Source organism: Parasteatoda tepidariorum, chromosome 10 (assembly GCF_043381705.1).
Source record: "Parasteatoda tepidariorum isolate YZ-2023 chromosome 10, CAS_Ptep_4.0, whole genome shotgun sequence".
Classification (NCBI taxonomy): domain Eukaryota; kingdom Metazoa; phylum Arthropoda; class Arachnida; order Araneae; family Theridiidae; genus Parasteatoda; species Parasteatoda tepidariorum.
Window position 1 is genome coordinate 14719841 of NC_092213.1, and position 24165 is coordinate 14744005.

The 24165-nt window shown below is 29.7% G+C and overlaps 1 protein-coding gene across 3 annotated transcripts in view; it reads right to left on the reverse strand.

The window, feature by feature from the left end:
- LOC107455159 (uncharacterized) overlaps positions 1–24165 on the reverse strand; it is a 48719-nt gene that overhangs the window by 4807 nt on the left and 19747 nt on the right. For 2 of the 3 annotated variants that reach the window (XM_071186797.1, XM_071186795.1), the window contains exons 3-4: positions 17244–17354; positions 3118–3147 (exon numbers count right to left, since the gene is read on the reverse strand). In XM_071186797.1, coding sequence (XP_071042898.1) covers positions 3118–3147; positions 17244–17354 — 141 coding nt within the window. Of the gene's footprint in view, positions 1–103; positions 283–3117; positions 3148–17243; positions 17355–24165 lie in introns of those variants that run through there. The other variant, XM_016072629.4, reaches the window with a different exon arrangement.

A 24165-nucleotide genomic window follows, 5' to 3' on the forward strand; every position in this document is an offset into this window, starting at 1 on the left:
GATGGTCAGATAGAATGATTCTCTTGGGGAACTTTATGAGTAATTTGGAATGAATCAAAGCAAAGAACTGTTTAAGACGCAAGGACAAGTTATGTACAGTTGATTTACAAAAGAATATAAAAATGTTTTATTGTATAATGAGCGTATTACACACAAGATATGTACATGGAATGATTAGAGGAAAAAGAAAAAAAATATGATATTTCTTTTGAGGATATGGCATCAAGTGAGAACTTTCATCATGCAGACCATCATTTTCGCCCTAGCTTTCCTGTTCACTTTCTAAAAGTAGAAATAAAGAGTCAATGATTATCCTATAGTCTGTTTATCTAAAAAAAATTCTCCTCGCCAGCTGTCTGGAACACAGTCGGTAAGTATAGTTACAAGGTTGAATTATTTCAAATAGGACTGTGGAGCAAACATTTAGGGCAAATATTGGCTGGAGTTAAACAAAGAAAAATATCAAAAGTTTTCCTTCATAAAATGTGTTCTTTCTACACTCATGTCCATAAATTAAGGATAATGAAGTTCAGGCACAGAAAGAGACAGAACCCAAACAAATTTGACTTATTTGTAAAGTCTATGTGTTAAACAAAAGGTAAGGAGCAAAAAAGATGCTATATGTTTGACATAATTAATAAAAATTGCGATTTTTACTGCCTGGAACAAATTTCAAAAAAGAACCTATTTACAAAAAACAGTATAACATGGTTAGTATGATGGTTAATACGGAGTATGTCTCCCGGACGATGCAATACAGGTCGTACAACGCCTACGCATGCTGAGTATCAAATTATCAATCTGATCCTGGGGAATATTACACCACTCATCCGAAAGTCCAGTAGACAGGTGGTAGGGGGTTGACGGCCAGCAATTCGTCGGCCAAGCATATCCCACACATGCTCTATTGGATTCAAGTCCGGTGAGTATGCTGACCAATCCATACGGGTGATATCCTCCGATTGAAGACATTCGTCTACAATGTTTGGAATGTGAAGACGGGCGTTGCCGTCCATAAACAGAAATTCAGCACCCATGGCGCCCTGAATCAAACGTACATGTTGTTCCAGAATGACATCCCTATAGATGTGGCATGTAATCGTTACACTATGAACATGCAGGTCAGTTGTGGAACCAAGAATAATTCCTCCCCAAACGAGCCATCCTGCACCACCGTAACGGTGTCGTTCAATGGTGTTGTCTTGGTGGTAACGGGTACCCGGCGCTCTCCATATGAAAGTCCGGCGAGAATCAGACTGCAAACTAAACCTGGACTCGTCGGAAAACATCACACATGACCACTGTTGCGGTGTCCACAATGCATGCTCTCTACTTCAGTCAGTGAGTTGCGGTAAGTGGAACACATCTGACAGGCCTACGAGCATGTAGACCAATGTGACCTAAGTCTGCTTAGTCTGCAATGTGACACGGTCTGCTTAGAAAACGGTCGTACCGGTAGCTGAAGAGAGCTGACGAGACAGGTCTGATGCTATGCTCCGTCTGTTTCTTTTGGTAGTAACTGCCAAATACCGGTCTTCATTTGGCGTTGTAACTCGGGGGTGACCTGTGCTGTAACGTCTACTCACATTACCATCATCTTGGAATTGTTGCCAAAGCCTGGAGATGACACTCTGGGTGATTCCTCGTTCCTCGGATACTTCCAGCTGGGTACGTCCACATTCCAGTCGTCCGATGATTCTGCCACGTAAAAAATCATCCAAATGCTTCCTTTGTGCCATAACTATGCGGTTATTGCACTGAAAGGCTTTTAAAGCGCTTGTGAACAATGTTATTTCTTTGCCACCATTCCTTATATACCCCTCTCTTACACTCTCGTTATTGTGACGTACTACCAGCGTCATCTAGTGATTTCCTGCAATTTGAATATTCTTCTTAAGGATGTGTGTGATAATTCTACAGGTGAAATTTTAATTTTAGAGTTTGATTTCCGTGTGATTCTGAATTATCCTTAATTTATGGACATGAGTGTAGTTGCTTCCATAGCAGAAAACAACTGCAAAGTCTGTTAGGGGAGGAGTTCTCTAGATCGACAGACTATACGGCAATTATGGTTATTATTTTATAATTGAAGGTTTAAATATATGATAATGAAAAGCAAAACCTGAAAATTTTTAAAAGGAGTATATTATATTTGAAATTGTTAATGGATGGATAAAACTTAAAATCAATTTTCAACTTAATTACCAAGAGTTTTAACAATTTATTTGATATTTTACTCATTATCGGGCATCTTCTACCAAATTTGAGAAAGGCTGCAGTCCAAATTAATTGCCAAATTTGAAAAGCTCTGTCCAAATGAAAAAAAAACAGAATCAAGAGTGCTTTTAAATTTAGTATTAAATTCCTTGAAAAATAATTTATAAATTTACTGCCTATTCCCTGCAAATTAGATTACAGTTTTACTACGGATTACCTGTGAAGTAAAACTAAGTATCACTCTAATTACTGCCGATCTATGCGAATTATGTTACTTGTTTCAGAAATTTAGGTTCCAATTTTTAAGTAATACAAGAAAATTTTAAAGAAAAATGTGAATAATTGTAGGTTAACCCCTTTCTTTGCCAATTAGAAACTTATTTCTAAATTTTTACTTTTCCAAAATTGTTAAATTATTTACTTATTACCAAACTTACTACTACGCATTTCCTACCAAAATAATTAATTAATTCTCAGTTAATTAAATCATAAATTTCTTTACCCATTTCTTTTTAATTAAACTGGCAAATTAAAACTTTCAATTTTGAAAGAGCTTGCTTAACTACATAACGTTTAAACATGTAGTGGTTGTAATGATAATAGTTTGCATCTTAAAGATGACGGCTCGATTTCTTTATATTTTGCAAGAATAATAAAAATATAATAAATATTTAAAATGCAACGATACCACTGTTTTAAAATAACAATAATAAAAAAAATTTAAATTTCATTAGTTTTTATTGATATTTATTACCAATATCCACGACAAAAAATAAATGTTTTATTGACAAAAAATAAAATTTATATATTTTTCCAAGTACTAAAATAAAAGCTAATACAGAAATTAAAACTTAAAAGTTAAATTTAATTATTAATTTGAAATTTCTTGTAATAACTTACTTTCCCTGATTTCTTCATGCAGTCTTCAACCTATAGAAATAAAAAAAAAACATTTACCAAATTGTATATTTCATAATGCAAATACAAAATAGTAATCAAAATAACTTTTATATTCAGGGTTTTTCATCTGTTTGCTTCTCTTACTAAACCCAATTATTGTGTCTCAATCATTTTTGTTTTTATTAAATAAATCGCAGCACCAATATCAAAAACTAATCATTAAAAATATGACAAACCTTTTTTTATCTAATAATTCATATTTGGGTCCACAAAATTCCACGATTCATTTACGGAAAAAAAATTAAGCTCTCATATTGCTCGATTACAGTCACAACTTCATGTCCAAACGTGTTTTTGAAATTCGTATTTCATTTTGGGTTATTATAAAGTGTAGTTTAAAGTTTTTTTTTCCCGATGGTTCGTAAATTTAGGTCTTAATATTGATTTAGCATTTTAAATAGTTATTCTATATTCATTATTTTTATAGTATACGTTGTCTAAGCACAGTTTTAGATAAATTTGAACATAAAAGTAAATATAACTTTTTTAATAGGAAATTCGACTTCTTAACGTTTAGTAATTTTATAATAACCGCATTACGCACCGATTGGTTTCACTTCACTTTCTTTCTCAGATGAGATTCATAGATCAGACGCTGGATGGGCTGCAAGCCACAAAAGAGGTTCGAGCCCCAGTTCTTCACTATGACAGATCAGTGCCTTAATCACTGAGTACTCACAGCTCAAAAATATAATTCATAAATACTTTTAAATAATGCATAAATACTTATAGGCATTTTATATATCAAATTATATCAAATATTTATAGGCATTTATCGTTATAACTTTTATTAATTTTGTACTAATGATAGTTAACCTTTTCGGGACGTGCGAGTCATAAATGTATTCGTACGAAATCAGAATGGAAAAAAACGAACGGTAGCTTAAGTTTGGACAAGGCTTATTTTTTTAATAATTTAACAGTCTTGTTTTTACTTTCACTTTAAGTCTAACAAATCTTATTAATGTTAGTTCAAAGTGCAACTATATAAATTTTTATTTGAATTAAGTAGTGATATATNGGTAGCTTAAGTTTGGACAAGGCTTATTTTTTTTAATAATTTAACAGTCTTTTTTTTACTTTCACTTTAAGTCTAACAAATCTTATTAATGTTAGTTCAAAGTGCAACTATATAAATTTTTATTTGAATTAAGTAGTGATATATTAAGTAATCAAACTATTATTATCCTTCCCCAAATAAACTGATATAGAAACATTTTGCCTACCAGTTTTTGTTTTTTACCCTGATTGTTGCCATCCTGAGAATGCATATATGACTCGCCAGTCTCGAAGAGGTTAAGGATACGTACCTTCATATAATGAAGGTACCATGTGATATTTCTATCCAATGAAAATGCATCATATGGTTATTTCATTAAAATATCGTAAACGCGTTACAAAGTTTTCATGTAATGATCATTTTGGCATTACATGCTAGGAATCAATTACATTTTAGACATTACATACTAGGATATTGGTACGAAAGCTTAACTTTAAATACACTAATTAATTAAAGTAGACGATATTTCAAATTACGAAATCAGACAGGGAAACTTATTATTATTATTTTTTGAACAAACATACCCTTTTTTTTATGAATTCGGATTGTTCCCTATGGAATATGGTAAATAATAATATGGAAAGTACTTTCCTTGTAGTTTCGGCAGGAGAGCTTTCAAATATGTGAGCGTTTTAAAGTTAATTTCCTTTTTATTCGCCATATATTCAGAAAAAATTAAGAGAATCAAAAAGTGTTTGCAACACGATTATAAACCTCGTTTATTTAAATATGATTTTACGTACAAATTACCTTTTATAATTATTTATTGTCTTTTAATATTGCTTATCATAGTTTATTAATGGTCGAAAAAATTTTGAATCGTAATGTATTAACTATTTTATCCTAATTTCAATCTCGTTATTTTTAATGAAAAAAAATCCAAAATGAAAACGAAGTTAGTTGAACAGTTCAGGGGAATTAAAAAATTAAAAATACGACTCTTATGAAAAGACGAAATACGAAAAAATGAAAGGTAAAATTATTATAAAGGGTCATTTTCTATCTTTTATTTTATAACCGTCTCAACGACGGTTATAAAATCAACTAATTTTTAATCGACGGTCAACTTAATTTTGAGCTTATGACTACCAATGTTCAACTCCGTAACCTTACAATTTTGAACCCAATCCAGAAGACAAGGGAACACTTGGATCAAGTATTGGGAGAAATTTGCATTCCTGGAGGACGTTTTGATGGAACTAACCCGCATTTGCGTTACATAGCGAGGAAAACTATGGAAACCTCCTACGGTTAGCTGGCAGCAAAGGGACTCTAACTCATTAATTCGTCTGCCACTGAAGATACTTTACTTTATCACTGTGGTCGGAGTGAACCGGGTGAGGAATTCGTATTGATCAGCCATCTCTGGGATTTGAACCCCGTTAACCTCATTGTTAGCAGCCGCTCTATCACTTGATAAACCACTTTTCTATCTTTAACTATTGGAGCCATATTTTCCAGATTACGGTTACCTCTCCTATTTTGAGTGGTAACCGCAACCTGCAAAATTTGGTACTGACGATATTCAACAATTCTTCCGACGATATTCAAATTCGACGATAAAAACGATAAAAGGTATATTTATTCAGAGAAAGCACATTTTGGTGCCTTGTTTCGTAACTTAAATTATCGTCAGCTCTGATTACTTCGCATATTTAAATCCCCCAAACCATTAAAATTGATTTTATTGAGTGAAAATTCGTGTCTAAGATCAAAAGTTATTCAAGGTGTTTTTTTTTTTTTTTTTTTTTTTTTTTTTTTTTTTTTTTTTTTTTTTTTTTTTTNTTTTTTTTTGCGTACTGTACGGTGTTGGAGGGGGGGGGGAATAAAGCCTCTTCGCTTGTACTCAGTTTACAGAGAAGGGAATACGCTAAATCTATATAATTTGAGACAATATTACCTGATGAGAAATGTAAAAATTGTAGAAATAGCTAAAATTAGAAACTATTCAGTGCACTTAAACACAATTTTTTTCCTTATAGGAATTTTATCACCGTCCTTATTATAAGGTGAACTCATATACAGCAGCGGTTCCCAATTTTTTTGGCTATGGAACCCTAAATGATCAATATTCTTGTGGCGAAAGCCCGACTTAATGATTAAAGTAAAGACAATTGTGAACATATTAAGCTTCGAAAGACTATGCATGCTTTATTTCAAAAATATTTAATGAGATAAATGAGTTAATAATATAATAGATGAAAATAGGAATATAATAGAATTAATAATAGAAAATATTTATGAGAAAAATCCTTTTATCATTAATAATCTTAAAATAGGTTCTATATCCGAGAGTTGAATTCACAGTCCTGGAGGTGAATTTAAACTCGTAATGACTTTATTTTCGGTGAATTATAATAAGCTGAAAATGAATGAAATAAGCCGAATAATGGTTTTCGTTGAAATGAAAACTAAAAAGAATTACCATAAACGTTGAAAATGACTACTATTTCCTTATTAATAATCCAGTTATTTTATTTTGGTTTGAAAAGCGCGATGAGAAGTATTAATACAATATTTCATAAATAAATGTACTCTTCATAGTTTATTCAGCATATTGTTCTTTTAGAAATTATTTATTTACCTTTTTCTTTAAAAATGTGCTATTTTTCTTCAATCGCATTTTACTTTAATATCGTAAAAGCAACCACAATATTAGGTAAATAATTGATTATGGATTACATCTAAATATAATGACATGCTTAAAAAATGTAAGGAAAAAAACTGTTTAAAAATTCCCGAAACCGAACGGAATTAAACGGGTTCTGATTGTCGGCATCCGTTTAATTCTTCCATGGAACCCTTGGGCTCAGCGGAACACCATTTGGGAACCGCTGATGCAAAGTGTCTGAAAAGTATGAAATTTATTCACGAGTTACTCGAGTTATCGCCATTTTAAACAATTTGTGTTCCGTTTTCATTTTGCGATGATAGCGCTATTTGTTAACCAAAATAGAAAGACTTGTATGTCAAATTAAGTACTTTTTTCTGGAAAATCCAAATCTGAAATATTTAAAATTTTTAAAATTAATTTACATTTTTATTACTTTAAATTAGAAATTAATTTAAATTATAAATTAATTTAAATTAAAAGTTTTAAAACATTTAAAATTTTTCAGTTGTTTTCGCATTACTAGAAAAGTGAGATTGAAGGGTAGAGTTTGGTATCATTAAATACAATTTTTGAAAATATTTTCTATGTGTATTTGTAGAAATTTGACATTTTTATTTTTACAAAGTATACATTTTTTGCTGCCCCTTGTAAAATAAGCACAATAATAATAAACACCCTCTCGGTGCAGTGTAAAAGAAAACAGTTGCAGGTATTATGCCGATCTGATCACGGTACATTAAAGGTTAATATAACTTCTTATACACTGCATTTGAATTTTAACTTTTAAATAAGCACTGCGGCGAGAATGCCTAATTGATGATAAGTATTTTGTTTACTGAAATTCAAACTAGAACTTGCGACGCTGTTCTTCGGACTCTGACATTCTCATTTTAAAATGATTTTTATTGAAATTTAACATACTTTCATGAATAAATTCATTCATTCGAACTAATATATTCTACCCCCAATCTCAAAATTCATAAATTTAATAAACTTTTATGAATGACTATATTTGTTCAAAGTCTCATATTCTACAGAATCAAACTTTTACGAATGACTATATTTGTTCAAAATCTCATATTCCAAAGAATCAATCTCAATAAGCTTAATACAGAAGTTTAGGCAGAAAAGTCTTCTCTTATTTTAAAGGAATCAATAGTATTTCTCCTTAATAGTGCTTTTAACATGGCTTATTTTCTTTATTTAAATTAGTACTTATAGCCAAAATTAATTTAGCTTCATTGGCGGCAAAAATTGTACTTTCCTTTTAAACGAATTAGTTACATTTCTCTATTTAATTTGCTTATTAGAAGATAGCCTATTTTTTTAATTTCAAATTATACATTATCAAAATTAATCAAGCAACATTGTCATCAATCATAGCATTGAGATTTTTTACGATTCTCTTAAACGAATTAGTAACATTTCTTTATTAATTTTACTTTTTAGTACATAGTTTTTTTTAAAACTTCAATTTGTAGCTATTAAAAAAACTAAATAAGGTAAGGCTTCAATTAAAAGTACTGCGCATTTTTTAAAGTTCTTTTCATATGAAAAAGAACTATTTTTCCGTAACTTTGATTATTAGTACAATAGTTTTTTTTAAAATTTATATTAGTACCTATTATTAATTTTGTTTTTTAGTACTTAGTTATTTTTAAACTTCAGTTTGTAGCTACTAAAAAAACTAAATAAGGCAAGGCTTCAATTAAAAGTATTGTATTTTTTTTAAAGTTTTTTTCATATGAAATAGAGCCATTTTTCCATAACTTTGATTATTAGTACAATAGCTTTTTTTCAAAAAATTAATATTAGAATTTATTAGTAATTATTAGTATATTGACAAAGAAATTGAATAAAATCTAATGGATAATTTTATATGCATAACTGCATTAAGTTGATCTCTTATGTATTCAACATCATTAAATCCAAAATATTTGACATAGTGATTTAATAAACTTATATGAATAACTACCGTTCATAGTTTCTTCATCACCGAACTCAAAATGATCAATACAGAAATTGATAAACAAATTTTGCAAAATTTTTAAATAATTTTAAGAATAACTGCTCTCTTTCTAACTGAAATATTCTACATCATCGAACTCATAACAATTGATAATAAAAGCTTCGGAGGCTTTTACGAATACTATTATATGAATATCTACATTCATTCGAACTTACAGAGTCTACGTCATCAATTTCAAATTGATTAATACGAAAAATGATGCATAAATTCAATAAACTTTTTGAATAATTTTATGAATAACTGCATTCATTCTAACTCATATATTCTCACCGAATTCAAACCGATTAGTAAATTATTTTAAGAAACTTTTATGAATAATTTTATTTATAGCTACATTAATGCAAACTATGTTCTAAATCACTAAATTCAAACTGATTGCGATAAAACTCTCAAGAATAATTTTACGAATAATTTCATTCATTTGAATTCATATATTCTACACCACTAAACTCAAAATGGTTTAGGTAACACTACGGAGATCAATATTCCATTAAGGTAAGTTAATACCTCGATAGGGTCAAGGCACTTTAAGTAAATGTTACTGTCAGTTACTGAATGCTACTCGGCAACCGAGTTTGTGAATCTTATTATTAATTCATCAGATCATTTAGGCAGCACTTCACAATGGTTTTTCGCTATTAATATTCCGACTAAATTCTACTAATGGGAGTTAACGAAGAAATTTTCCAACTATATTTAGCTAAAATTGGAAATTTTTTTATTAGAAATAGTATTGATATTCGATCAAGTGAAAAATTTATAATATCTATCAAATTAATGCATAATTGATCACTCGCCGTTAACGAAAAAAATCACCGCTACCGTCATAGCGTTTTTAGTTATATTACAGCACTTCAAAATATCACTAATAAAATAGTGTTGTTTCCAGTCAAACATCGAAATCAAGCATCACTGTCGTCAGCTGTCAGTGAGCTGGTACTTGATCACTTTTATCGGACTGTTAAGAGACTAAGGGTATACGGTACCGGTCTTCATTAAATGTGTTATTGTAAAGTGTTCGAGTGCAGGTCGTCAGGTTACCAACGCGAGAGACCCAGCCCCATCTTGGAGAATCTTTGGATCATCTTCAGGGATGATTCTCAGACCGTCGTCAACATCCTATTTTATTTTATTTTATAACCGTTGTTGAACAGCAGATCAAGGTTTTGGGTTTACGACTACTAATGTTCAACTCCTTAGCCTTGTAATTTTGAACCCAATCCAGAAGACAAGGAACTCCTGGATCAGTATCCCCAGAGGTATGATTTGTTATGGGAACATGGAGGACTTTGCGAGTCAACAGATTCAACGTGCATCAGTCACCATTAACTACACGGGGAGTCTTTGGCTAGCTGGGATCGAACCCTCTACCCCTTGAACATGGGCCCACCCTGTGAAAATCTAGTGAGACGTAAGTAGACTACTACTACTGAAACAGAGTTAAAATGTTTAGTTTTTGGCGTTAATTTTCCCTCTTTGTCTTTCATAAATTCTAATTATTTTTATACATTGTACATTTAACATGATAAATACTATTAATATATATATATATATATATATATGTATATATACATAAATTCTGTTTTAGTTCACTACTCTACCACTGAAAAAAGCAATTCGGAACTGCCTCAAAATAGTCTCCGTCCTAATAAGTGCGGCGACTGAACTTAACTTAATCGTAACCGCGACAGTTACGATCAGTAACTGTCTCTGTAATATTGCACCAAAAGAAAAAGCCTAACCGCCATTGTAGACGCACTGCTCTTATTTTATATTTCTCCTTTTGTACTTTATAATTAAATATTAAAATAACTACTAATTAAAATGTAAGCTCCGTCTATTCATCTCCTGGACACAACCAACCACCACATAAGTAATCCAGCAAAACTTGTTTCCTTTTTGACTTTTGAAAACCTTATTTTGTTATTCGGAACATCTTTGCTCAGCTAAAATTAATTCCCCCCTAAACCTTACATTTTAAATTACAAATTGAAGTGAAATAGAATTTGCCATAAAAAGTTCCTCTCTTGGTTTAGCACCCTCTTAAGAATAAATCTTAATTCTTCCGCTCTTACAAGGTTTAAATTAACAGTCTGGGTTGCTAATTGCGCGGAAAACAAAAGCTTTGCGCATGCTTTTAAGTTAAGGTTATAGTTATTCAACGCCAAGCGTAGCCATGCTGTGTAGTGTCGACGGTTTGGATTATTGCGTCAGGGGAAAACCAGGAGGCCTAAACCATTAAAATAGTGGCTTAAGTTTTATTTCCAATATATATTTTGTATATTAGAAAAACATTTAAATGCTTTGAACTGAATCTAGTTAAATCAAACCCGGAAATTAAGATTGTACTGCGTAAATATTTACATAAAGTGATTGCCTCATTTAAGTAGGTTCTTAAGGGAATGAAGATTAAAACTTTATTCTACCAGGTAACAAATGCCATTTGACATTTGAGGAGGAGTTTATAATTCACAAAAAGTCTTCCGGTTTGTATTGTTATCTGACACAACAGATTCAATTATATTGTTAACCTGTTTAAATTACGAGAGCTCAATTCAAAAAAGAAAATAAAATAATTTCAATAGAATTTGGAACTAACTACAGTCGGGCTTCTAATTAACGAACCTCCATTTCGCGAATTTCTCCATCTTCCGATTTTTTTCAAGGAACCAAGAACATTTTGAAAATTTCTTCGTAAAATAACTTCCAAATAGCGAAGTGAATTTTCTATTTAACGAACTTTTCTTTGAAATCCACTTTCCCTATTTCCCAAAAATATTTCAGAACATTTCAAACTTGTTTACGCATTTTATGTGATAAATGACATTGCAATGACTTTAAAATTTTTGAGAAAGCAGTAAAATCCATTTCTCTTTTTGTTTGCAATTCAAGCGAATACTCAGACATAATTAACGAATTTTATCAGTAGCAATTCAACTTAAGAAAGCACGTGGCATGAAAGTTTGCTTAAACATACTTTTATAATTAATGCAGCTATAATTTAGTAAATAAATTTAGCTATTTTTAGTTGAAAATGTATGTAGCATGATAGTGTAACACTGGATTATGTTTTGCTGTATTCTTGCTTTACATGTAAATTTCTTTTATGGCTAAGATTTATGAAATAAATAGTAGACACTAGTTTACAAGATAAAGGTGTATCAATTGCTATTTAATTTTGTCCAATGTTTATGAATTTGAAACCTGTTTCGTGTTGTTTAAGCATTTCAAAAGGTGATTTTCTATTTAACGAATTTTCCATATAACGAACTTTTTATCGGGATTTAGCGACTTCATGAAATAGAGGTCCGACTGTAGTATATCTATTTCAGCTAACGGTTTCAATATACATGGTTATTCATAATTCCCTCCGCCTGTAAACGCCATTTTTCTTTACTACAACTGGTTCAGTGGTACATGTTACTGCCATCTACCGGCAACTGCTTAAATTAAAACTTGAATACTTTCGGAATAATTTCATATGTTCTTTTTTGCTATATTCGTCTTCGTTTTTTTAATATAACGCTTCGAAACCCCGGAGGGAATTACGAATAACCCTGNGTAGCAATTCAACTTAAGAAAGCATGTGGCATGAAAGTTTGCTTAAACATACTTTTATAATTAATGCAGCTATAATTTAGTAAAGAAATTTAGCTATTTTTAGTTGTAAATGTATGTAGCATGATAGTGTAACACTGGTTTATGTTTTGCTGTATTCTTGCTTTACATGTAGATTTCTTTTATGGCTAAGATTTATGAAATAAATAGTAGATACTAGTTTACAAGATAAAGGTGTATCAATTGTTATTTAATTATGTGTCCAATGTTTATAAATTTGAGACCTGTTTCGTGTTGTTTAGGTATTTCAAAAGGTGATTTTCTATTTAATGAATTTTCCATATAACGAACATTTTATCGGGATTTAGCGACTTCATGAAATAGAGATCCGACTGTAGTATATCTATTTCAGCTAACGGTTTCAATATACAGGGTTATTCATAATTCCCTCCACCTGTAAACGCCATTTTTCTTTACTACAACTGGTTCAGTGGTACATGTTACTGTCATCTACCGGCAACTGCTTAAATTAAAATGTGAATACTTTCGGAATAATTTCATATGTTCTTTTTTGCTATATTCGTCTTCGTTTTTTTACTATAACGCTTCGAAACTCCGGAGGGAATTATGAATATTTTATGAATTTTTACGTTAACTTTTCATACTACCTAATTTAAATTAAAAATAATTTTGTTTAGAAAATTTTCTATGCTAGTATGCTATGTTTTAGAATTTCACTTATTTAATAAAATAGTATTAAAAGCTTAAAAGATATTGGACGATATTTTAAAAATATTTAAGGCATCTGTAACAGGCAGGTGTGAAATGAATATGATATCTTTCATCTTAATCCAATAAATATTTGCATTCAGTTTATGTCTTCGAACGGAATTATGCCATATCACAATGATTTATTCATTTACTGTTTATTCTAAACTGTTGCCACTCAACCGAGTAATATTGTGTTTTCATGCGTGTTGAAACCTTTAAGTGGTCTGTCGGAACATTATTTACAAGTGTCTGATAATTTTTTCTCCGAGTTAATTTTGTACCTAGGAAGCTGCTCAACTGTGTCTTTATATCATGGAACGTTCTTGAAGTCCACTGAACTCTGGTAAATATTATTTCCAGGAAAATTCAAATTTTGCGAAAAAAATTTATTATTTTCCTTTGGCTAAAACGAAGACTTAGATAAATAGACAATCTAATAAATTATTATTTATTTTTTTTATTTTTCATTCTACGAATTTTAAACTTTCAAAATATAACTATGAAAAATAATAAATTAAGTCAAATTTTGAGATTGATGCTATAGGATATAAGATTTCGAATGAATATAGTCTTTCATAAAATTATACATAAAAGTTTAACAAACTTCTGTATCAATTTCTGTATTAAGAATTTTGAGATAGGTACTGTAGAAAAAAGAGTTCGAATGAATATAGTCGTTCATAAAATGATACATAAGAGTTTAATAAATTTTTGTATCGATTTTTCTATTAAGAATTTTGAGATAGGTACTGTAGAATAAAGAGTTCGAATGAATATTGTCGTTCATAAAATGATACATAAGAGTTTAATAAATTTTTGTATCGATTTTTCTATTAAGAATTTTGAGATAGGTACTGTAGAATAAAGAGTTCGAATGAATATTGTCGTTCATAAAATGATACATAAGAGTTTAATAAATTTTTGTATCGATTTTTCTATTAAGAATTTTGAGATAGGTACTGTAGAATAAAGAGTTCGAATGAATATTGTCGTTCATAAAATGATACATAAGAGTTTAATAAATTTTTGTATCGATTTTTCTATTAAGAATTTTGAGATAGGTACTGTAGAATAAAGAGTTCGAATGAATATTGTCGTTCATAAAATGATACATAAGAGTTTAATAAATTTTTGTATCGATTTTTCTATTAAGAATTTTGAGATAGGTACTGTAGAATAAAGAGTTCGAATGAATATTGTCGTTCATAAAATGATACATAAGAGTTTAATAAATTTTTGTATCGATTTTTCTATTAAGAATTTTGAGATAGGTACTGTAGAATAAAGAGTTCGAATGAATATTGTCGTTCATAAAATGATACATAAGAGTTTAATAAATTTTTGTATCGATTTTTCTATTAAGAATTTTGAGATAGGTACTGTAGAATAAAGAGTTCGAATGAATATTGTCGTTCATAAAATGATACATAAGAGTTTAATAAATTTTTGTATCGATTTTTCTATTAAGAATTTTGAGATAGGTACTGTAGAATAAAGAGTTCGAATGAATATTGTCGTTCATAAAATGATACATAAGAGTTTAATAAATTTTTGTATCGATTTTTCTATTAAGAATTTTGAGATAGGTACTGTAGAATAAAGAGTTCGAATGAATATTGTCGTTCATAAAATGATACATAAGAGTTTAATAAATTTTTGTATCGATTTTTCTATTAAGAATTTTGAGATAGGTACTGTAGAATAAAGAGTTCGAATGAATATTGTCGTTCATAAAATGATACATAAGAGTTTAATAAATTTTTGTATCGATTTTTCTATTAAGAATTTTGAGATAGGTACTGTAGAATAAAGAGTTCGAATGAATATTGTCGTTCATAAAATGATACATAAGAGTTTAATAAATTTTTGTATCGATTTTTCTATTAAGAATTTTGAGATAGGTACTGTAGAATAAAGAGTTCGAATGAATATTGTCGTTCATAAAATGATACATAAGAGTTTAATAAATTTTTGTATCGATTTTTCTATTAAGAATTTTGAGATAGGTACTGTAGAATAAAGAGTTCGAATGAATATTGTCGTTCATAAAATGATACATAAGAGTTTAATAAATTTTTGTATCGATTTTTCTATTAAGAATTTTGAGATAGGTACTGTAGAATAAAGAGTTCGAATGAATATTGTCGTTCATAAAATGATACATAAGAGTTTAATAAATTTTTGTATCGATTTTTCTATTAAGAATTTTGAGATAGGTACTGTAGAATAAAGAGTTCGAATGAATATTGTCGTTCATAAAATGATACATAAGAGTTTAATAAATTTTTGTATCGATTTTTCTATTAAGAATTTTGAGATAGGTACTGTAGAATAAAGAGTTCGAATGAATATTGTCGTTCATAAAATGATACATAAGAGTTTAATAAATTTTTGTATCGATTTTTCTATTAAGAATTTTGAGATAGGTACTGTAGAATAAAGAGTTCGAATGAATATTGTCGTTCATAAAATGATACATAAGAGTTTAATAAATTTTTGTATCGATTTTTCTATTAAGAATTTTGAGATAGGTACTGTAGAATAAAGAGTTCGAATGAATATTGTCGTTCATAAAATGATACATAAGAGTTTAATAAATTTTTGTATCGATTTTTCTATTAAGAATTTTGAGATAGGTACTGTAGAATAAAGAGTTCGAATGAATATTGTCGTTCATAAAATGATACATAAGAGTTTAATAAATTTTTGTATCGATTTTTCTATTAAGAATTTTGAGATAGGTACTGTAGAATAAAGAGTTCGAATGAATATTGTCGTTCATAAAATGATACATAAGAGTTTAATAAATTTTTGTATCGATTTTTCTATTAAGAATTTTGAGATAGGTACTGTAGAATAAAGAGTTCGAATGAATATTGTCGTTCATAAAATGATACATAAGAGTTTAATAAATTTTTGTATCGATTTTTCTATTAAGAATTTTGAGATAGGTACTGTAGAATAAAGAGTTCGAATGAATATTGTCGTTCATAAAATGATACATAAGAGTTTAATAAATTTTTGTATCGATTTTTCTATTAAGAATTTTGAGATAGGTACTGTAGAATAAAGAGTTCGAATGAATATTGTCGTTCATAAAATGATACATAAGAGTTTAATAAATTTTTGTATCGATTTTTCTATTAAGAATTTTGAGATAGGTACTGTAGAATAAAGAGTTCGAATGAATATTGTCGTTCATAAAATGATACATAAGAGTTTAATAAATTTTTGTATCGATTTTTCTATTAAGAATTTTGAGATAGGTACTGTAGAATAAAGAGTTCGAATGAATATTGTCGTTCATAAAATGATACATAAGAGTTTAATAAATTTTTGTATCGATTTTTCTATTAAGAATTTTGAGATAGGTACTGTAGAATAAAGAGTTCGAATGAATATTGTCGTTCATAAAATGATACATAAGAGTTTAATAAATTTTTGTATCGATTTTTCTATTAAGAATTTTGAGATAGGTACTGTAGAATAAAGAGTTCGAATGAATATTGTCGTTCATAAANAATTGATAAACTACCACTTTAAAATATATATTTGCTGTCCGGAGCAGGTTGGCATCTCTGTAAAATGAGCATTTTTACGCTCAGATGCCCAAGTAAATTTTAACGATAAAGTTGTTTTAACGGTAAGGTTGGAAAATTATTTTCCAAAATAATTTTTACCTAATTTTAATAATTATTTTATGCAGATTTTTATCTTAAAAACATTAAAGCAATAAAGTGAATAAATATGTTATCTCAGTATATTTTTTAAAGATTAAACTTGGAGGCATTGTGGGGAAAACTGGAAATCGCAGGGAGGGGAAAACTGCGAACTCTGTATCCCCTGAGCTTCCACGGCTCCTCAAGTGTTATTGATTCCTTATTTTAACCCCTATGACGAATGGGTATTCGGCAAGTAGTTAATAAATCAATAATACTGTATTATCGACAAGAGTATGTACCGATCCTCTCGCAATGGGCAACTAGCTTCAATGAAGTACACATTTAGAAAGTTAACACTGAGCATATACTCACAGCTCTTGTTTTGTTTTGTTCACACATGAATATAATGGCGTGAGTATCTGTTCCATTGAGATCTGTATATCCGAGGACATCTTCCTTGCACGTACTCCATCCACTGGATGCCTATAAAAAATGGTTGTTTTAAGCATCACTAGAGAATATATTGGCGATAAACGAATGTGAAAAATATACTTAACAATGCAAAATCTTCATTTTGCTTCAAAAAACTATGAAAGTGTGTAAGGTTGACATGTTTCGGGCTCTTGAAAATAAGCACCCATTCTCAAGACTCCCACTCTCAGAAATAAAACTCTTGACCGATTCAGCAATTCTTGAGTTTCATTTGGTTAATTTTGAGAATAATTTCGCCACGAAATCGCGTGATTTGAGACAATTTTGAAAAATTTGAGAAAATTGTGATTTTTTTATACAATTATATATTTTTACAATTATTAATCTGATTGAAATTTTGTTATTGCTAGGAAAAACGCACTTCAAAAAGCATATATTATCTGAAACGATCCATAATTTTAAAACTCTATTTTATTAAAAAAAAAAAAAGCCCAATCAAAGATCAGTTTTATTTTAGGTTTAAAAAATGAAATTAAACCTAAAATACGACGCATCTATATCAATATTGCTACCACTTTAGATAAAAATGGATGTAATGGATTGCATTGATAAGTAGTTTTTTACCACTTGAATATTTTTAGTGGACATTTGAGAGCTTCGCCTATTGAAAATCGACAATAAAGATTCGAAAACTGATAGCATGTGTAGAAACCCGATACATGCTAGATGATAATTATCATAAATTGAAATAGCTGGAAAATTAGGAAAGTTTCAAATTGCTTTAAGTAGTTTGCAACCACTTGGATATTTCAAGTAAACATTTGAGAGCTTCGCCTATTGAAAATCGGCAATAAAGGTTCGGAAACTGATTGCATATGTAGAAGCCTGATACATGATAATTAGCATAAATTGAAGTGGTTGCGAAATTAGGAAAATTTCAAATTGAGTTGATAAGTTGTTTGTTACCACTTGAATATTTTTAGTGGACATTTGGGAGCTTCGCCTATCGAAAACAGACAAAAACTTTAGGGACCACCCAATAATTGAGCATCTCAGACAATAATAGTTAAGAAAATTGTAACGAAATATAATTATTTTAGGTCTGAAAATCTTTTGTTTAAGTTATAGTTTCCCTTTTTTAAAACTGTTGAAAAATATTTCAGAAAATGATAATTAGCAAAAAAGTGTTTTTACAAGTCGAAAATTAGTTTGCTAACACTTAAAAGCAGGAAAGATCTAATTAATAGATTTTACATACAAATATTTAAAAACTGATTTGATACTGTGTGTAAAACAGATTAAATTCAACATTAAAAATTGAGATTTATATTTTTAACTCATTACTATTGTTGCTACTACAAAAAAAAATAGTTTTTTAAACAACATATCAACAACTATGAAAAGCGTTTGTATCTTATTTATTTAAAGAAAAAAAGGTACACTAACACTGAATTTTTTAAATTCATTATATAGCCTCATAATAATATGAACATACAACAGTATAAACCCATAATAATATGAACTAATAATAATTGTTTAGACTCATAAAAACATTTTGAAAATATCTATTTAAAACGGAAAATAACTTATTAATATTTTTAAGAATATTAAGCAGTAAATAATTTATATTTGTTTTTATAATTAGCTTTACGTTCATTTGTAATCAGTCAACTTATGCGATTAAATTGATTAAAATAATTGTTAAATACAATTAGGAACTATCTTTATTACTAAATAAAATATCTTTGGCGTAAAGCATTGGGCGAGTTTGTTAAGTTACCAAAAACTACACAAAAATTTCGAAACACAAAACTGAACATGAAGTTGACATGGTAACGAAGCAAAACGATTTGATTTTAAGTTTTATCTCAATAGAATCAGAAACTAAATCTGTAAAATAAAATATTATAAGATCTTTGATTGGCATAGTTTTTAATTTTGATGTAATGACATAGGAGAGATTTTGGAAAGCCTTACGATTTCCTCCATAACTAATGTTAAAGCTATTTTAACTCCAAGGAGCATGCTCACAAATTTCCCAAAAATCTGCGTGACGCTAAGGGGTAGAAAATAGGGTTAGCGTTATGGTTGACGAAAGACAAACTCTATGCAAAATCTCTCCAATATCGTCAAGAAACTGAAAATGTGTTCATATCTATAATGGATGTTGGTGAAAGGCAAAGTTCCCTAGAATATTATTAATGTAATATTTCAGTCATTCATCGAAAAGAATTCGAAGAATTAAATGTTTGAAATTAAATACAGTTTTTATCTCTCTACATTAAAAAATTGCTAACAAAGTCACTGTTTTGGTTGTTCGACTTTGCATTTTTATTTTGCTTGCGTAAAAGTTATGAGATTTTTAAAAACTTGAAATTTCAGTGGTGCGTATAAAAATGTTCTTGGAATACGATGGAATTAGAAAAAATTAACACTAGATAATTAGTTCGAGTATTCGTTCGAAACTTGTAGTAAAAAATACCATGCGGACCACTAAGCAGTTATTTTTTTACCGCTAAGGCTTGAAACCCTGCTAATCTGCACATTATGGCTAGATAATTATCTGATTAACAGTAGTGCGCTAATGTGCGGAATCAAGATTATTCCACAGATTACCTAGGTTATGTGAACATTAACTTTTTCCATGGCCGGGCTAGCCAGGTTGGCAGGGCATTGGACTCGCGTTCGTGAGAATGGGAGTTCAAATCCAACCGGGCGAATACTTCCCGTGTAGTCAATAGTGACCGGTGCACGTCGAATCTGTCGGGGCACAAAGTCCTCCATGTTCCCATAACAAATTACACCTCTGAGGGTACTGAATTGGAGATTGATCGTTCTCAGGTTCAGGTCAAAAATACGATCTGAGGACGAATGAATGGATGTATAGTAAGGTCCGTCCTATAAACGGGTGTGACGTATGGGTGGGGCAAAAGTCAAATTCTTGGCCATAGATGGCGCCACTGGAAAACAAGAACAATCGCACCCTTGCCTTAATGGCCTACGACGATAACAACAACTCTTGGCATTCAAAAGGCTTCTCTAAGAAATTTTCACCAATAAACTACTTTCCACTTTAAATGTTAAAATTTTACGTTTCATTGTTTAGTCACGGCTTTTCTCAGTGTCTTCTAGATATTATGTGGTAAGTCTATAATCAAAGAGTTTTGTTTTGAAACGTTTAGTGGTGGCTTCGAGTGAAGAATTCTAGATGGCAAAATACAAAATCTGAGCAAAATCATTCGAATAGTACCTGAGAAATCGAATTTTAAAAATACGACTATTTTGAAATTCGATTTCTCATGAACTACTCGACCGATTTCGATTAAATTTTATATTTTGATAGGTAAAATTACATTCGTTAAAATGATGCAGAAGAATGATGTATGATGCAGAACCTTACAATTCTAATTTTTTCCGACTATTATTAAATAAAATAATAAAAAATAATAAATATTTACTAAAAGTTATTTTTTGTGTGGAATTATCTTTGGATATACAAATTTTATAATTGTGTACAGAAATTTTTCAGTTTGCTTAAAAAGCCTAATTTTGGTCCTCTCTCCTGAAATAAATATTAGGACCATATTACCTAGATTGCAGCTATTCCTATTTTAGAGGTCAGAAATCCGAATCCATAGAAAAAAAAGGTATGTTTATTAAGAGAAAGTACATTTTTGTATCTGATTTAGTATTTTAACATATCGTCTGCATTAATTAATTAGAAATTTTCAAGTCACCCCCAGATAATTAAAATTGAATCTTGGGAACGTGAAGATCCGATCATTAGATCAAAAGTTACTACATTTTTATTTTGTATGCATTGTATGTTACGGTAGTAGTAACTATTCAATCAATAAAAATGAATTGAGTTTTTATATCTTCTTATGTTTTTAGTCGTCTGAGATATACCTGCTAAATCTGAATTTGGTACCCGAAAATAATTGCTACTGCAGCGCGTCAGCCTATTTTCTGGTAGATGCATTAAAATAAGAATATTAAATAATAGTTATTTAAATGTGGTCAATAATTAAACGGCATTCCCTAAATAAAAGTGGTAATTTATACGCTTGTTTATCAGATGTAGCATTATTTGTTTTTAAAAAAAATTGAAACTAATAAGAGAACACTAGAATGGTATACACACTTTGAATTTAAGTATTTTAACAAAGCGCTTAAATAATCAAAATTTTTATCATTAATTTAAGTAAAAAAGCAAGTCTCATACTATTAATTAAATTTGCCTTGCTATTTATATTTAATTTATTTATTGAAATTCCTATTGAAAGTTTCCAATGTTTATGTGAAAAAATGTGTACTCAGATACACAAGAGAATGTTTATTTTCGATTTTTGAAAAATTTTAATGTATGTTTTCCCTGGTTGCAACACTTAGAGAAAAATTATGCTGTAAACCCCTTTCGAAGCAACTTTAGACGTTTCTTAGTTGATTTATAGACAACAAACACTGCTTAAAAGGAATTTAATCAAATGGAAAAACGAAATGCGAGAGAATATTTCGACATGATTTTTGAATTATTTTAATTAATGTTTCTCCTGGTGGAAAATTCTGCTAAAACTCTTGCGATTCAACTTACAGGAAGTTGTTCTAAAGATAGCAAACGATTTTTAGAAGCCATTTAACAAATAAACCTTTTAGTGTAAATTGAGGAATACTAGGCTCCGTAATATTCTAAATGGGTTTTACTTTATGCTACGACATAGAACGCTATAGTTCTATTTCTATACGACATAAATTTCTTATATGGTTTAGAATCCAGACAAAATTGGGGCGCTGTTTATTATTGTTTGGATCGAATTCGATATGCTTAAAAGAAGAACCAGTCTGGTAGACAGCGCAGGGCTTCCTTTTACTAAAGAGAATCCCATTACTTCTTAACTGTAATTACTAAGAACGTTATTCCATCCATAATGATGGGAATTAGAATAAATACTGAGAAAACCATGGTGAATACTCTATTTTAGTGTGGAAGATTAAATGCTTGAGACTTTACGAATGCTATTCGTTATTTGAGTAGAAGCTTCTTAAGTAGAAGCTTCTTAGAAAACGAGCACAATTATTCTTAGAAGAACATTAGAAAAATAAACAATAGAGAAAATATCTCAACTAAATTGATTTTGATGTGCCTAATTAAGAATTGTACGGGTTTTAGAACAATTCTTTTTGAAATTTTGAATTATTATTGAAACTGAATTATTATTGAAATGCAAACATTATATTTTGTAAAGAAAGTGAAGCTCTTTGTCTGATGATAATGCAAGTGCCAATCGTTTTTTTGCCGCAACAAACATAATTTATCAAATTATTAGAACAACCAACTGCATAAAAGGAGCGAAAATGTTCCATTCAAATGATTTTGAGGTGTTTAATTAATTACCACGAGGGTCTTATTAAAAGTTTTCAGGGCAGTTATTTTTATCAAAACGTAAAAAATTATACTTGTAAAGGAAAGGAAATTATTTACACTATTTCGAACATGCTTAATTTAAGAAGAAAGAAATTAAAAACAGGTAGAAATTTTTTCATACCAATATTTAAAAACTGCTTTATTTAAATTCATATTCTTAGAACCCTCGCTGAGATTCTCCAACAAAAATATATATTTTTTAAAAAATGTTAAGAAGTGAATGTTCTTTTAGAAATTTTGGTATCAGTTTCTTAGTTTCTCTAGTCATTTTGATTTAACTTATACTTGCCAACTTTTTGAGGGTGATTTTCCGAAGTGATTAAGAAATGGCAGTTCAGTAAGAGGAATAGAATTTCAAACTGATCATCGTCTACTATTAAGAATTTATACATACTAGGACTGGACGCAACAATATGGAAACGTTTCTATATGAAATCCAGAAAAACAATCTTTATTTTAGGAGAAAGTGTTTTGAAAAATTTTATAAGGCAAAACAGCTGGCACAATTTGATAGTGCTGTAAGCTCTAAAAATATCATTTCACTCCTGCAAAATAACTCGGATCAACCAAAATAAGGAGAGGAATTCGATAGCTTCTTTCTATCTTTAAAGCCAGCTATTTTGAAATTATTCTAAACGAATGCAATATACGAATGCTTTTGAAATTATAGAGGAATCAAAAAGTAAAAAAGCCTTTTTTCTTTCTAAGCTCATTTTGATCAATGTAAAATTTACATGGGTAAAAAAGACACTTTTTCTAAAAGCTCCAAGCTCCATTGGCGCAATCTTTCGAATTGCTCCAACAGTTTTACTACGATCTTCCAAAATGTTTGTTGCTAAAGGAAAGATTGTTTGCAGAGAGTTTTTATCGATGTGTTTCCATAATTTTGTCCAACCCCTGTTTGTCTGACTTATTTATGTGTAGTGACAATTGTAATTTTATATTAAATTTTTAATTTCAGAGACTTAAAAGATTGTTAAATCTTGTGACATTTACAGGAGGAATATTTTCAGTGACAATGATTTTCAGTGACAAATTTCTGAAAGATAATCAAGTATTTGCACAGTGAACTATCTATTTTTTTTTTAATATTTTGCCAACAATTTGATATTTCATAGGGGTGTCGAAACTTAGAAAAAGTTTGGATACCTCAGGCTTAAGGTATTAAGAATTTTCTAAAAATTAAGCTGCACTTTTTAAGCAACTAAAAACGTAATTGTCTAATTAATGTGTCTTACATCTAATATATATAATTCTCTTACGTGGCTCCCAAATTTCGTCTGCATTTCTTTTCCGCCGGTGGCAACGTTTGCTTTGTTTTGTTAACGTTACTATTTCTCTTACACTGCGAATCGACCAATGATTGCCTCTAAAAATGTCACATGCCAAATCTAGCTGAGGTGACTCAACATATAGCGCCTATGAATGACATGTTAT